At 43.1% G+C, this 16,806-nt stretch overlaps 1 protein-coding gene across 5 annotated transcripts in view; it reads right to left on the bottom strand.

Moving 5' to 3' along the window:
* Nucleotides 1–16,806, bottom strand: part of rhobtb4 (Rho related BTB domain containing 4) — a 44,156-nt gene that overhangs the window by 9,591 nt on the left and 17,759 nt on the right. For 2 of the 5 annotated variants that reach the window (XM_034692734.1, XM_034692735.1), the window contains exons 3-8: nt 8,098–8,299; nt 7,709–7,812; nt 3,753–3,938; nt 2,568–3,387; nt 2,176–2,395; nt 105–223 (exon numbers count right to left, since the gene is read on the bottom strand). In XM_034692734.1, the coding sequence (XP_034548625.1) occupies nt 105–223; nt 2,176–2,395; nt 2,568–3,387; nt 3,753–3,938; nt 7,709–7,812; nt 8,098–8,289 (1,641 nt within the window). In that variant the 5' untranslated portion in view covers nt 8,290–8,299. Of the gene's footprint in view, nt 1–104; nt 224–2,175; nt 2,396–2,567; nt 3,388–3,752; nt 3,939–7,708; nt 7,813–8,097; nt 8,300–12,994; nt 13,029–14,832; nt 15,212–16,806 lie in introns of those variants that run through there. The other 3 variants (XM_034692737.1, XM_034692736.1, XM_034692733.1) reach the window with 3 other exon arrangements.

Genomic DNA, 16,806 nt, shown 5'->3' with positions numbered 1-16,806 from the left:
CCGAGTTCACTGCTGTAAATGTACAAGGACCCAAGACACAAAAAACAAATAAAAAAGTAACTTCATCCTAAAGCTTTCCCCCCCCAGAGTACGACAACACCCACCTCCTCGATGTAGCTTTCCATGAAGGACCCGCGGAACATAGCCGCCATCCAGCTGCAACTGGAGATGAGCAGGGGTTTGTGGGCCGGGAGACAGCCATCATCCAGCCGGAACACCACATCTAAAACCGGGGTGGGAAAAGAGTGTTCATCTCGTGGAGTGCCACAGAAGCCCAAGCTACAGAGGGGGGAAAGACAGACAAGGTAGACGTCCACACACACGCACGCACGCACACACAGAAAGAAAGACAGGAGACACACACAGAGACATAGACACAGATAGACAGACAGAGAGATAAATTGACAGGAGGACAGAACAGCTTTTGACACAGAGTAAGGGAAGCAGAGCAGACGCAGGGAGGGAGATTGTGGAATGCATCCTGTTTGGACTCTTGACTGAAGCAGGGGGGTTTGTATATCATGTGTTTAAATAATTTCAGCAGGTTAATACAAATTTCAAATTGTTAATCAGTTTTTGAGTACCGTACTGTTCCAGAATTTAACCTTCAGACTTTTTCCCAGAAATTTGAGGCCAAAATGTACACAGGAACACAAAAAGTTACATATTATATTGTGACAATCACCACAGACATAGTCTCAGAGACATCACCCAATTGTTGCAGGAGAGGTGATTTGAAGCCAAATGATCGTGGTTGAGATATTGGAAACACTGACTCAACTTAACTTTCAACCAACCCAGAAACTAAGACATGAAGCTGTGGTGGGCCGTAAGCCTCCAGGCAAACAGCTATATCACGCCTGCCTGTTTGACAACTCAGCAGTGCCTTTAATTATACAAATACATGCACAACTCTTAGTGTCACTCTCTTAAACACTGGTGAGTTATAAAAAAAAAACGCTCTTGCAGCGTCATTGGCCTAGCGATCTAAGCCCGCCCCATATACAGAGGCTTTAGCCCTCGACGCAGAGGTCGCAGACTCGACCATTTACTGCATGTCCTCCCCCACTCTCTAATCCCCACATTTCCTGTCTCTCTTCAGCTGTCCTATCTGATAAGGCAAGAATGCCCCAAAAACATATCCTTTTTTTTCCTTAATTGCTCTTGGTATAGTATGTGGGAATAAGGAAGTTATTTATTGAGACCAGAAACTTCTTTTTTTTAACCCAGGCTGTAAACATGTTTATTTTGCTGTGTAAATGGCCATTTTAATAAGGGTGTCAATGGGGCTGCCTGGGCTTTTATAGGCAGCCTCAAGTGTAAACTAGAGGAACTACAGTTTTATTTATTTTTCATTTTCAACACTAGAGGCTGCCGTTCGGTTACATTCTCATAATGACTGCTGTTATTTTCACAGGCCTTATCTTTGGAAGTCAATCACTAAATCTGTTAATTCAGAACCTTTCATATTATACAAATAATATTGAAATACTGCCATCTGAAAAAGTTGATAGAAAACACAGTACTTATGAAAGAGAACTAATGCTGCAATGCTTACATCTATGTTTAATTCATCCTTATAAAATGAATGGGGGTGTGTGTACTTTTACAATTTAACAGCTTTTGGTATTTATGGAATTCCTCATTTTAAATTTCCATTTATATGATCACAACACAACAGAGAAAGTATAGAAAGATGTGAATATGAGACAGGCTGTGTTCAGAGACAGCAGCTGTCAGGCACTGGCTGCAAATGACAACATGCATACAAATCAGTTGAGGGAGGCGGACTGACAACAACACACAAACAAGACACAGGGAGCACACAAGGGTGAACACGAGACAACCAAGCAGACTGACACCACTGTCATCAAACCACTTGATGACTCTAACAGAAAACAGATAAACCACATTCAACAATGCTCATTTCACAGCAAATAATCAATGGAAAATACACAAGGAAATGTAAACAACGTACATTTCCAGAGAATGAGAGACAATGCAGCAAATTAGCAAAATCATTTCTGTCAATCTCGACCACACTCACACACACACACACACACACACGCATGCATATAATCCCAAACAAACTACTGATGCATACAAAAAACATATACAATGACACCAATGTTACTGAAATTGCTGCATTGTTGACTGGTTGGCAGAGTGTTTTACCAGCAAAGGTCCCTTTGTTGAGGCACTCCTTGATGCGGTTGGCTCTGCGGACGTGGAATGCCTTGGTGATCTCCTGGTTCATGAAGCTCTCTCTGTTGAGGACATTTGCAACCATCATCCTCAGGTCAAACACCTCGAGTAGCTCTGCGATCGTTGCGACCTGCATCAGATCCCCCCGACCCTCATCCAGACTGCCTGTGTAGAGGTACTCAAGCACTGCCTGGAAACAGAACAAAATCAAGAAGTTACATATACAGTTTCAAAAGAAAATGCTCTTCTCTGTTGACAGACATCGACAGCATTGAAATATTCGCCCCATGATGTCTAAATAAAAACAAACCCACATATTAAGGAGGAAAACATAAGGGTTCTGACACTTTAAAGGCCCCCACCTTGAATGGTTCCTCTTGTATAAGAGCATCCATGGCTACAACAGTCATAAGTCGGGGTCGTCCGGTCATAGGATCATCAACATGCTCCAGACAAACGCTCAGAAAGCCTCTCCCCCATCCAGAGAGAGCTCGCCCAGTCCCTAGTGCTCCTAGGGAGTACAGAGCTCGAGATGGGAGTGCATTATCACTCTGGGAAGTCCTCAAAGAACCCTGCTGAAGCAGCTGGGGTCGATTCAGCCCTCGCACTCCTCCATCAACCCCATCTTTATCGATGTCCAGGCTCTTAGTGCGCCCAGCTTGCTCCTTGGCTCCTCTCCTACTCTGCTCATCTTCCTCTGCGATCTCCAGGTTTTCTTTGTTCTCCTGTTCCTCTCCTCTTGGGCTTGAACATGACCCACCAAGGTCGAGAGTGAAGAGGTCATAGAACTTGGAGCAGGAAGTAGCTAGGTAGACTTTGTGTGCAAAGACACGAGTGGCACCGCCCTGCAGAAGGAAAAGAACATCTGCACACAGAGGCAGGCAGAAAAGGGAATCGGGAGCCTCGCCGTCAGCAGGAGGGGGGTCTGGGATGCCCACAATAGGGCGAGGTGGGCGAGGAGGAAGGAAGGGCGCCTGGAGGAGGGGCCGCTGGACCTTTTTCAGGTGAGACTTCCAGAACTGAAGATGGCGACGGGAGATGAGGGCGGCTCGAATGGCGTTGTCAAACACATCTTTGACTCCAAACTGGGCTACGATGCTGGTCTCATAGTAGGGAATCCCAAGCTCCTTTGCAACCTCATGGCCTCTTTCTGGGGGGAGGATGTCTGTTGGTTTGATGGGTCTGAGAGACAAGTAAAGAGGATGATTTGAGAGCTTTGCAGAAACTCTAGACATCAGAAGACAGTGCCGTTTCTATCCAAGTGCTTCTTTTAACAGCATTGACCTATAGTTTATTCAAAGGATGGAACAGAGATACAGTTAATAAATAAATAGTATTACAGCCCAAAATTACTCTAATTACCTAACAGTTTATTTTTTAAACATTAATCAAATTAATCAAAGATAGGGAGATGAAAAGTCAGTGCCTTATTGACAGTGATTACTGTTAAATTCTATTACTGACAATAGATTAACTGGAGCCACCCTATATAACCCCCTAACTAAAAAATATCTGTCTGTAAATGACTGATGTGGAAGGTGTCTCACTTGGCTAGGGGTCGCCGTGCACGGTTTACTGCATCCAGGTCGGCATAGCGCAGATCCAACTGGCAGCCAACCAGAATTATGGGCGTCCGGGGACAAAAGTGTTTGATCTCCGGGAACCACATGGTGCGGACGTGGCGCAGGGAATTGGGATTAGCCAGAGAGAAGCACAGCACCACTACGTCAGACCTACAGGGAGAGGAGCGAGAGGAAAAAAATTATTATATGATGCACTAAATAACAGAGATGATAGATAAGAGAGGAAAAGACAGCAGAGATGATTTGTTGTGTCATGAGTGAGGGGACGTCATCAGAGAGACGACATACAGCGTTTGATGGAGTGAAGGGGACAGAAGAAAAGAAAAAAAAAGGGGGTCAGGTATGAGTCACGGAGCATCTTGTCAGATTATGTTAAAACATGTGCGATATGTGTAGGGAAAAAAGCTTGTTCAGCTGCTGCAAGGCATTGTGGGAGCATGGACGGTGCCATTGAGAAAGCCGGGGTCACAAGATTTGTGTGTGTGTGTGTTTTATGTGTGTGAGTCTTGGCCTCTGGGCTGGTGATCTGTGTAGCCCATCTCTCTCGTTCTCTTACGTAAATCTCTCTAAGCTCTCCAAGGCTACATGGACCGCAAAGAGGAGGCTAAGAATAGATCACGATACACACACACGTATACACACACATGCACCAATTCAATTCCTTTACCAATGAGTTTGAGCAAGCAGACGGCTGCACTCACTGCGGTTCTCTTGTGTCGATATTTCTGTGGCGTGTTTGTGCATGAGTGTGTGTCTGTTGCTGATAAATGAAACTGTTTGTCAGTGAGGCAAAACACAAGACAGACTAAGAATCTTCAATTAGGCTATTTAATCATCTATTCCTTAAAAAAACGTCACATGAACACTTCACCTTTGACCGCAGAAGCAGAAGACGAGGGCTGTTTCACATTAACATAACTTGTATAACTTGCATGCTGCATATTACAGTTTCTTGACATTTTCAAAGGGCACACATAAGTCACCGAAGGATGTGAACTGTTAAACCGCATCCTGAACTTGAGAGCTGCATTAAACACCACTTAAACACTTCTCTTATTTCCCTTGGGTAAAATACCTGTGCTGCAGCACATATGGCCTATTTACTGAGCTGCACTGTAAAAAATAGTCTATCTTATCAACTTTTTTATCCTGTATTTAACCCTTAAGTCTGACTTTACTTTGTTCAATCCAAAAAATGGGCCAGCAACAATTCCACCTGCTGAAAACTTACAACAACTTGATCTGCATAGCAAACATGCAATTGACAAGCTGGATTACAGTGAACGAAACTGAACTCTAAAGGATATTTTTTGCAGTGTAAAACCAGGTTTCATGGTCTAACTTTACTTCCACTAATGCAATCTCTGAAAGCTTCTTCTCCAATAATATACAGGGCCAAAGCATTACATAATAGCTCTCTCTCTCTCTCACTCACTCTCTCTCACAAACACACACACACACACACACACACGCACACACATACGCAGACACTCAGAGAACTCCCATTAGCACCCTGTCAAAAGATCATTACCATGGCTTAGTGTGTTTCGGGTCATGTTATGTGTACGTGCCTTTGTACATGTAGTTAAAGGATAATTTTTTTTCCTTCAACAGAGGTCTACTGCTCTAGTCCGGGAGACTGTTAAGATTATATTAGCAAGACATTGCAGAAATTCAGGGGGTGCACTTTGCATAAAAACAGCTTTATGATGTCAGGAAAGAGCCCCAGGAGGGTTTCCACCTCGACTGATCTTAATATATCTCTAAAGCAGTTGTTATGATCTCTTCAAATGAAGGTGTGCATTTAAATTGTTGTTGGACGAATCAATTAGTGGTGCTGCTTTGCTACACTGTAGGTATTTCCAGCTTTAACATGTAGGTTAATCTATTTGACCTGCATGTCATGGTATTGACCTGTATGTACTCATGTTTTTGAATTTTAAATCAGATAGTAACATAAAGGACAGTTTTTACATAATGCAAAGTCATACAAAGTCAGAATTACTGTCGTTCCAGTAATAATTAACCACAAGCAATGATTTATAATAGATAGCTCCACCAGCGACTGGTAGTCTAGTGTTTTCTCTCTGTGTGTCAGTGTGTGTGTGTGCCAGTGTGTGCTTGTATTGGATCCAAACTACAAAGGTCAACCGTTGCCAGATTATGTAAGAGAAGACACACATATGCACATAGAGACTCAGACACACACACACACAACCACACACGCACACAAACACAACCACACACGCACACAAACAAACACAGCTGAGATGTCCTCAACAATCAGATTTTCAGTTGCAATAAAGATGGATCTCATGCAGACTTATTTATGACACTGCAATCACACAGCCTGGCATGACTCCCCTTATCTGCCATTAGGTCTGTCACAACAGTACCATAAAGGTAGATAACATGCTACTTAAACGCCTTGGAAGAAGATTGCCTTAGGTGAAATATAATAACGTTGTTTTTGCTTATTTTGAAATGGATGCTGCAGACTGGAAGAAAAAAAAAAGAGTATGGCTCGGATTAAGTTGGGCTTGGCCTATTTTCAGGCTAAGATTGTTTTCCAACTCAGATCGTTCCTTGCCTAATGAAGCATGTGACAGTGTGGTATTGTCTGACAATGTGATGTTTTGAGTTTTGACATAAACAAGAGAATGGAGAAGGGTGTAGAGAGGGTAAAGGAGAAAAAAGTCAAGGGCAGAGAAGGCAGGAGTTGAGTAACAAGGTGATTTAAGGAGACAGAAGTAGAGGTGTTAGGTGAGGTGAAATAGAAGAAAAAAGAGTCTGAGGGCTGGTTGGAGGAGAGGGGAAGGGTGAGAAGAACAAATGTAGCTAGAAGAGGAGGAGGAAGAGGAGGTTGTTGCCTGGAGCTGCAGGCGCCAGGCACCCAAGCAGGCAGAAAACAGCTGAGCTGGCACTGCGTCTTTATCAGCTGACTACAGGCTGACAAAGCATGCAGGACATGTGGAAAGAGACGCACACATATTGCACACATAAACAAACAGGGGCAGATCACTGAGCAAATGTACAGACACTGAGAAAGAGAGGGTGGGAAAGACAGAGGGCAGGAAACGTGAAACAAACTCAACCACACGCAACATAGAAATGCACAAACAGACGGGGTGACGCAAAGTTCACACAACATATCAAACAGTGTGATATATAAACGTACAAGAGAAGGCTTTCTGTGAGGTCTTAGTTCATTAGGGTTAGGGTTAATAACTATGTAAGAGACCCTTTACATTGTGAGTAATATAGATACAAGGGCATTGCAATGCAGGTGAATAAAGAAAGGAGATACAGTTTCACTTAATTCTGAAACTAACTAGATAAATATACAGGTTAAAAATGAATGCATTGTATATGGGACTCTTTTGCTGTTAATGTCATGGTATCTCTCATTTGAACTGAATTTGTTTGCATTATGCCAATAAAGCAGCTTCGATAGAGGGATGGAGAGTAAGAGGATAGAGGGATGATCCAATCATGTCTGTCAGAGGACAGATGCAACAGCTGGAGGGCAGAGCTCAGCTATAAAGAACTGTGGCAGCAGGATTACATAGAAAACTACTTTTTGTCGGTTTAATGTTACATCATCATGTATGTGTGACGGGCTTGCATTCTTGCTGTAAGTTTTATTCATCTGAACAGACCATCGACGCATTTGGAAATGTATTAGTCCAAAGAAGCTGAGTCAATGCCTTACAAATCTGTCAGCCAAGATATAATAATCTCTTGGCCGCACTGATCGGGATAATGGGACACGTTGCAAGGTAGTTGACATTGTGGTCAGCCAGAAATTGTGTTATTAGGTCAATAAGAAGGCTCTGGCTGATGCATTGTCTGAAACCCATTTATGTGTGTGTGTGTGTGTGTGTGTGCCTGTGTTTGACTCGGTGTATGTTTCTGCTTACCTGCCATAGGCAAATCGTCTGTCTTTGTGATGGTCCCCGAATGTGTCCCATAGCCTCAAGGACACACTGACCTCATCCACGACATCACGAGATCTCTCCAACACCTGCAACACACACATACATGCACACATCCCAATGATCAGGTCAAAAGGTCTTCACTTCACTGTGATTTTTGAGTGTCTAGAGGGAGTTATGTATTATGCAATCAGTAGGATTAAGATTGCACAATGTCAAACTGCATGGTCATTTTTTCAAATAAAGTTGTATTAAAAACAGTAGACACATATGCAACAGTTATTAGCTTGTCAAAAAGTGAACCAAAGTTTGTCTATATGCAGCTCATTCCAGTGTGTATTTGTGTGTGTGTGTTTGTGTGTGTGTTTGCCCACCTCCTGGCATACTCGGTACTGGTCGATGGCCCAGACGGTTGGCACGTGGGTGGCAAGCAGCTGATACTGTGTGAGGGTGGCATTGCAGGCCCGGGCACAGATTAGCCTGGTCTTGCCTACTGCATTATCCCCAACCACCACACATTTAATGGTTTCCACATTGGGCCGCTCATAGTCTGTGTCAATATCCATGGAGAGGGCCCTGGAGGATTGCAGATGGGAGAGAGAGAGGGGAAGAAAGAGGTTAATTTAATATTAATGGAAAATTAAAATCACATTGATTATAATTCCCAGGAGGAATTGTGATGCATTTTGACAAGAAAAGCAACTCGCACTGAGAACAGTGGCTTCTACATGTCGGGCTAGGGGAGCTTTGTGAAGGCTCGGAGGCCCTGTAGCTGTGCTGACCAGTGAACAGAGGCTTCTGCCAAACTCCCAGACTGAACACATGGTTCGCAGGCTGAGAAATAGAGGGACCACAGAGCTATTTCTGCACCAGCACAGAGAGACAAAAAGAGAAAAACAACCCTTTCTCCACTTGTCTGTCTTCCTCCTATCTGCTCCCCCTTTTGATTTCGCTGGGGTAAACAACAGTGATGCAGCATCCATCTCTGGAGCGAACACAGGGTCAGATGTCAATGCCAAAACGGTCAAATCCCTTCTAAAGGCTTTTGTAATTAACTTTTTAGGTCAATCAGGAGCCCAAGAGGAGCTGTGCATCATCTTTGGGGTCAAATATATTTACAGCAGGCTTCCACAGTGAGAAAAGAATTAAACAAAGTAAGCGCCTGTTTGACCATTTGTAAATTCTGAACTTAGTCTCAAAATAAGACAAAGTGGAAAAGTACACAGTTCAATCCATATCCTCTTTAAAAGCACACATAGCTGTGAAAAGCTTTTCTAAATCCCCTTTCCGTAAACTGCTTACAAACATTTCTGACATGTCAAAACACTTGTTAATACTAATTTTCAAAACGAAAAAAACATTCTTGGAAGAATCTGCGCTATTACATAACCAGCCTCCGCACACACACATACACACACGCTTGGACCAGTAGTCAACTAATCAGTCCATCCGTCCCTGCACTGAGTTCAAAGACCCACCCTTAAGGCCTCATAAATAGAGCATCTGAAACATTCATAAAGGCCCTTGCTTGTTATTCCATTGACGTGGATGCCAATGCAACACTTCAGTCCAGCACCGTCAGACACCAGCAGCTAAAAATGGCACCCATTCATCGGACACTTCAGCCATGTGTGCATGCTGCCTTTCAGCTATGACCTCTTTCTCAGTTCTCACACATCTCCAACTTGTTCATGATATTACAGCTGCAAAATAATACTTATATATTCCCCTAAGGATCTCACACATTGGTTTCTCTTGTCCTGTCAAACCGAGGCAATCACACCAGCTGTACACCGTACCTTTGTCTATCTGAAGCTGCAGAAAAATGTCTGTCAAAGAAGCTTCTCCTTGAACGGTCCATATGGAGCAGATAAAAAACTGTGCTTTTCAGAGTTATAAATACTCTCTTCTCCCTTGCCACCTGTCTGCCTGCGACACCTTCAGAGACACGTACTACAGGTAGAGAGGAGGAGGAGATAAAAGAAGCAATAAAAAGTTGCCACTGCCTCGCACTTATCAAACAGAGATCTGTCTAATGGTGAGGGCAGCCTCCAAAGCGGAAGTCCTCTTAGAGCTGAATTAGGGACAGTGGATGTGGTGCCAAGTGTGACAGTGTGCACGTCGTTCTTGATCAAGCCTGGTATATGTGGCAAAGGATATGCGAGAAAAAAATGGAATAGGCATAGGGTTAGAGAGGGAGAAAGAGAGATAGGAGGGTACATAGTGTTGTTAATTCCCTGTGTTTTAATGCAACAGCACAGCAAAAAGGGATTGCAAGAGCAGGAGGAAGAGGATTATTGGAGTCTTAGAGAGAAAGAGATGGACTGTCAGAGCAGCATTAGAATCATTCAGACATGCCACAGGGATCAAAAGGGCATAAAGCAACAATAACCAAGGTTGCTCAGGGGAACAAATCACAGCTTTTCCTGCTGACGCTTCTCTCCACTGTCAAATGTGAAGCTCTCTGAGGCAAAAAAGACAGACACAGACAGAGGAGGGTGCAGTTAAAGAGCTTCAACTACTGACCCAGAGGAGTCAGGAAGTCAGTGCGTGTATGTCAGCATGCGTGCAAGAGTGTGCATGTGGTAATGAGCTTAGGGCCAGTCTGCGAGGCAGGGAATGATGCGAGCAGTGATGTAACCAGGAGGCGGAGTCGTTGGTGATGGTGTGGATAGTTTCTCAGGGGGATCAAGAGGACCCAGCTTCCAGATTTCATCCTCCATCTGAGGCTCGAAGGCACAGTCTGGTCATGCATCAGTCAACATACAAATTGCAGAACTAGTTACACACACATGAGTGCAGTAGAAAGATATGCACCTGCTCTTGGGTTTTAAGATACATTTTATGAGCTTCCACGCTTACTTTTAGTTGCATGACTGAAGCATGAGCAGAGCCAGAGACTGTGAGAGCAGAACAGCTCAGAGGAAGAGAAAGAAAAGCAGCACAGCTCAGGTTTCATTTTTAGCAAACGACCTATAGTGAACTGTACACAGACGTCTAGACCTCATCTGCAGGCCAGTGTCAACTTTCCAAACAAGGCTGCAAAAAAACGGCTGCAGAGACAAAGAAGAGAAACGTGGGGATGCAAGAATGAAATGTGTGTGGAAAAGAGAATGAGATTGTGACCCAGTTTTCATGCATGTGGGCATGTAGTTCTGACTTTTATCGTGACATATTGATGAGTGTCAGCAAAACTACAGTGATGGGAACACTGTGGCAGGAACTCGAACGCCCACTCGACACACAAACACAGACCTCCTGGTTTACTCTGGAATGTCACAGATTGAGTCAGTGTGTGTGTGTGTGTGTGTGTGTGTGTGTGTGTGTGTGTGTGTGTGTGTGTGTGTGTGTGTGTGTGTGTGTGTGTGTGTGTGTGTGTGTGTGTGTGTGTGTGTGTGTGCATGTTTGTGTGTGTGCGTGCGTGCAGGGAGGACCAGACAAAGAAGCTCATGCATAATTTGGACAGCATGCATCTCAGTATGGCTTTCCTTTAAGGCTAGAAGGGCTTTCATAAGGAGATGGATTACAGCTCTGTCTCTGTGTAGACTTGCTGGCAATATATATAATTTTTTTATACACACTCATTCCTCTCCAAATCCTTTCATTTATCCCTCTGTCTGTCTGGTTTGTTCGCAGCTGTGCCCACTCAACCACACCTTCTAACCCCTCACTCTCTCCCCCATCCTGTATTTATCCTTCAAATGTAATGCTTCAGCTAACAGCTATTCCATCCTTCAATCCTTCACTTTGCTCATTGTCTTTGAGTAACCCCTCTCCACCGCCCTGCTTCCATTTCCTCTCCAATCCACTATCATGCCCCCTCCACCCTTTCCATTTGTGTATCTATCTGTGACCTCACAATTTTCTGGATAGATTTCAAACAGAGGCATTAAGCAGACAGCCCTCCCACACCCGTTTCCCTCCCCTCCTCTCCCTGTCTCCCTTACTCTGTTACGTAACACCTTCAGTGATCCACTGGCAGCAGCCGCTCATCCCAAAAAACCTCCCTAACCCCAAACCCTCCCTGCTTCTTTTCTCCTCTTCCTTTAGTTAACTCAAAACGCCATGACGAAACCACCCATCTCTCCTCCCCTCTTCTCACATCCAGCTCGTGGAAAATATGACCCCAATGACCACCCACTTTTTACACGGGCCGACACTCACACAGAGCTGTGGGGTTTACACTAACACAGGCTTGGCTTCAAAGTGTCCATGTGTAATTGTTGGAAGAAATTATGTGAAGTCATGTATGCAACCTCATTCTTCCATGACTATTTTGGTCAAAACTCTGTTCTCATGACATAAAGTGTCTCAGGTGTGTTTGTGGTGAGTGTGTGTTATGTGGATGTTTAAGACAGTGACTGCCACAGGCGCAGCTGGCACAGACATGGTTACATAACCCGGTCTGTAGCCTCTGCTTGGCTCCCTGGACAGCTGACAGTAGACCTCCGACTCACATACACACACACATGCCAGCATGTACTAGCCTCGCCCACTGCAGATGGTGCTGGTGTTATAGCAGGCGCTGATATATGCCCATCTATCCTAATGAAGGAGAGGGTGTTGAGGAGCAGCATGTCTGCCTGCCTGAGAAGCTTCCTCCTCTGTGCTCTGTGCTGCAGTAATGCTTAGTAAACACAGGAAGGCTCCTCTTGATGCCCTCATTTCCTTCATCCCCTCCCAATCTACCTCCTCCTCCCTCTCCACAGACCATATTTTCCACTGACTCTCACCCTCCATCTGTCTTGCTGTCTAAACTTGTTCTCTCTGTCTCATTACTATTATCAATCTGTACTGTTTCCAACACAGAATATTTTGGTCCAATATCTGCAAGACATTTTTAGACTTTTTATTAATTAAAACGCATAAGCTAAAAATGTCTTTCCCATTTCCTGTACACTATCAAATGACTTTGTGATTGCTTTGATACTGATTTGTTTATTTCAAAGAGGCAACAGTTATCACCATGTTTATAGCTTTATATATAAAATGTTGTCATATCATGAAGATATCAAGTTCAAAACTCAACTACAGCGTCAGACCAGTACAGACCATTTCTAAAACTGTTGCATACTCAGAAGTAATAGCCAGTGGTTGACAGCCTCATCTGATGCTGATACATAAATACAACAGGTATGTAATCTTAAGGTGAATTGATCAATTTTTAATTGTACAGCACAAATTCATAACTCAATTTTTCAACAGAGGCAAGGAAAAAATTCCTTTTTTATAAATATTATTATGAGTTATATAAATTGTTTTGATACTCACTTTCAGTGAAGTGTGGCTGAAGCTTTCCCACAACCTGAATGAGAGTTGGGAAAATCAGAAGTGCTTTGTTTGAGTTTTGTCTCTGATGTCTGTCAAGGCAAACTTGAATCACTGTTACGTTGAGCTAAACGTCACTTTTGTCTGTGAACAGGTTGATACAGGTTTGTCTGAAAGTCCATATTCCAGGCCACAAATGTCTTTAAAGAATATAAATCAATTTTAAACATTATGTTAAAAACAGAAAAATAGGCCAGAATATTAAAGATCCTTACAACTTTAAAGTAGTCATAATCCTAATCACCAAACTATCATATACTATCCAGTTAAAACATACCACCAACAACATATGACAAAGCACTATGGTCCACCCTGGCACGGATAATGGATGATACACAGACACAATTGTAGGTTCTGTTACATTTGTGTACCTTCCAATAAAGCCTGATATAGAGGTCAGAACATTCATGATGCATGCTGACTCTTCCATGCGGGTCTGTCACTGCTGCACTGCATGTTATCTCCGAGCTGTTGACACAGCCAAAGCGTCGGGCGCGCTGCCTAACCAGGACAATAAGTAGCTCTGTTCCAGATCCATCTGACTGTATACACAATGACAGCACCAATCATTTATTCATTAACAGCGGTGATGATTAGAGATCCACCACCAAATCCATAAAACAATTTTAACAGGATCCAAGGGGAAAAGAAGCAATAATACATAACAGTTGGTGTTTCCACAAATGAGACACACTCACTCAGAGGTGATTTATAGGCATCTCTCCAGGAGAAAAATGATTTGGCTGAGAGACAAAGATTGCAAAATACAGAAGAGAAGTCTGCCAAATTGTTTGTGCCACTAAAGCATGCATGATTATATGCTGATTGCTGAAAATAAATATACAGTCAGGTAAAATGTCTTTATTCATCTCTAGGTAGAGGCAAGAGGCTTCTTCTGCAGCCACCCAGCTACCTGCCTGCGTAACAATATCTCTCTAATGACGTCACGGCTAGAGGATCAGCATTACAGTGTGTGTGTGTGTGTGTGTGTGTGTGTGTGTGTGTGTGTGTGTGTGTGTGTGTGTGTGTGTGTGTGTGTGTGTGTGTGTGTGTGTGTGTGTGTGTGTTTGCCTGAGTGTAATTTTAAAAACATGGATTCTGCATCATGTTCTCTATCATCCCAGTTTGGATCTACATGCGGCACCAGTAGAGTGGTGGCGGTGTAGCATCGCTACACTCATCAATGAAAGCACCTCGTGCGCTCCCTCTCCCCGTAGCCATTCATAACCACCTGGCCCATTCATATTTTTAGGGAACCGATTCAACAAAACGGGCAATCTACTGTGTTGTCCTCCGCGTCTGTATATAAAATGCGGGATCCACTCCACACTCAGCTCGTTGGAAGGATGTTTTCGTTTTCATATTGATGTTATAAAAGGCAGGTGGATATCAGCCTACATCCCAAACGATGCGCTGATAAGTCTTGCGTAATGTGCCAAGCCCATCTGCAGCACTACAGCCAACACTAAACCCAAATGCTCCTATAACAGTAGCCTATGTAGCACGTGTGGGATTAAAAATAAGAAATAATCTTCCATTGCAACATCTCGTGCTAAAATTATGAGACACATCTGAAATATAAAAGCCTTACAGGGACACTCTAGAGATATAAGAGGAGATTAAACCCCATTAAGTGCCTGCAATATGGTCACATAGTTTGAATAAATGCAGCTGGTGGTTTCATAATCTTTGAAGTAAAGGATTTTACAAGCAGTGTGTGGATTGCTTTGTGCATTGAGAGCATGTGACCCAGTATTGCTGCATGCAGGAGGGGTCCCTACCTTCCGACGGTTCCTGTATTGACCCACATGCCACTCTGCTGGTGGTCCAGCCGGTCCCTCAAACCGGACAAAGGCGCGCGAGGAACGTATCGATGTTCACGGTGGCCCCGTTGTTTGTTAAAGAGCACTTATAACAGTGGACGTCGCACAGGACCTCTTGCCCTGTCACATCCTCCTCCTCTTACTTCTCAACGCCTCCTTAATCCAGCGTCTCTCAGTCTTCAACAAGTCCTACCCACGCGCTGCTGCACACCTGAGACAATGTTATAGTTGACGCTTTTTAGCATGAAATCTAAACATAACTGGCATAAAGATTGTTCGAGTCCGAGCCACCCCTTTTGTGTTGTTGTTTCCCCAGCTGATTTCATCAGAGGCACGCCCCCACGACGGCGCGTCACGACACAAGGCGCCCAACGCATCCTGTGCTGCGTTCAGGTGCTGTCAGAAAAACAGATATTTGAAGTAGAGCAGTAATGCCCCTATATTATACCACCCAAACTACACCCCAGCTTCACATCCGAGGCATATTTAGGGATCAAAAACCATAAGCATAAGAAGTTAAAGCAATGGATGATGTTAAAACTGCACCTCTTGATTTTGCATTAAAAATATATACATTTTGATCCTTGGCGTTTGCATTTTCCTTAACATTTTAAATTGTTATGTGTTGTGTGACTTCCAAAATTAAGCACAGTTATCAGATATCATCTAATAATCTATATTATTCTTATCTCTCAGCTGGACTCTACGAAAAAGTCCATTTAACACTTCAAGCCTCAGAGAGTAGACCTGATGAGGAGCACTTTAAGGTGACATCAGACATAAGAACACAGAAGCCAATCATATTGGCCGAGCTTGTAGTAACCCCGCCCTGAAACTGTGCTGTGTGTCTATCCTGTTAACTCAAAACATGCCACAAAACATGCTGACTTTTTTTTTGAAGCATTCACATCCACCACCACTGGTTTGACTCTCCATTTCACACTAATATTATTACTCAGAGAAAAGAGGGGGGATGTTTTTTTCTCCTGATTTGTTTTTTACCATACAATTCATATCAGAACTAATCCTGATAAATGAGGCAGTAATGTTACTAAATGTACTAATGTATGTTACTAAAACTAAATGGATGGGGAGATGTTTTACTCCATGATTATTCTGGGTGTTCAGGCATAGCAACTAGTTTCCACATATAGCAACACTTGTGTATTTCTACAAAAGGCAATACAGGAGCTAAGAAAACAGACAGATCATGCATTGCTGTGGAAAGAAATCCAACCTTTTGCCCTCATAATTTTTCCAAGATCTCATTCTTTTGGGATTCATTTCTGGAATGTTAATCTGCACCAGAGAAGAAAAATGCTGCCACAATGCCAAGAGGCAAAAATAACTCACAATTCAACCAGCGGGACTATTTATAGTTTCCACCTAAATTGCTCAGTATGTTGGATGTTATCCAGCCAAGAACTTGTCTGGACATGTTACTCATGCAGGATCTTTTTAGTTCATCTGCATTTTTAAAAAACAAGTAAGTACATTAATAAGATAACAGAAAGAAGATTTTTTTATTAGATTTAATTTTGTCAAACCGTTCAAAAACTATCCTATATCAGTGTATCATTTTGGCCATGTGTGGACCTTGGATTGAGAGATCAACTGTCTTTCATGGCCATCGAAGACTGAAGAATGACCTCTACTGGTGGAAAATGGTATTGAGCTCTCTGTATAAAAAAAAAATGGAGATAAAAACTTTGTCTGTTAGATTATGTAAGTGCTGTCACTGCCTGCCAGCACACTGAGAGATTACATCTGTGACAGATCTTTGAGCAGATCAGCTGTGACTATTAGACCATGTCCACATTTTAATAAAGCAGGGTAATGATATAGAAAAGTGAACATGAACTACATAAAAAATTGACCCCTGTGTTTGTCTTCATATCCTTGCATCCCTGAGAACTCAACCAAATGTGTGTT

The sequence above is a fragment of the Notolabrus celidotus genome, chromosome 9 (genome assembly GCF_009762535.1).
Source record: "Notolabrus celidotus isolate fNotCel1 chromosome 9, fNotCel1.pri, whole genome shotgun sequence".
In the NCBI taxonomy this organism is placed as follows: Eukaryota; Metazoa; Chordata; class Actinopteri; order Labriformes; family Labridae; genus Notolabrus; species Notolabrus celidotus.
This window is presented reverse-complemented; position numbering and strand designations above follow the sequence as displayed.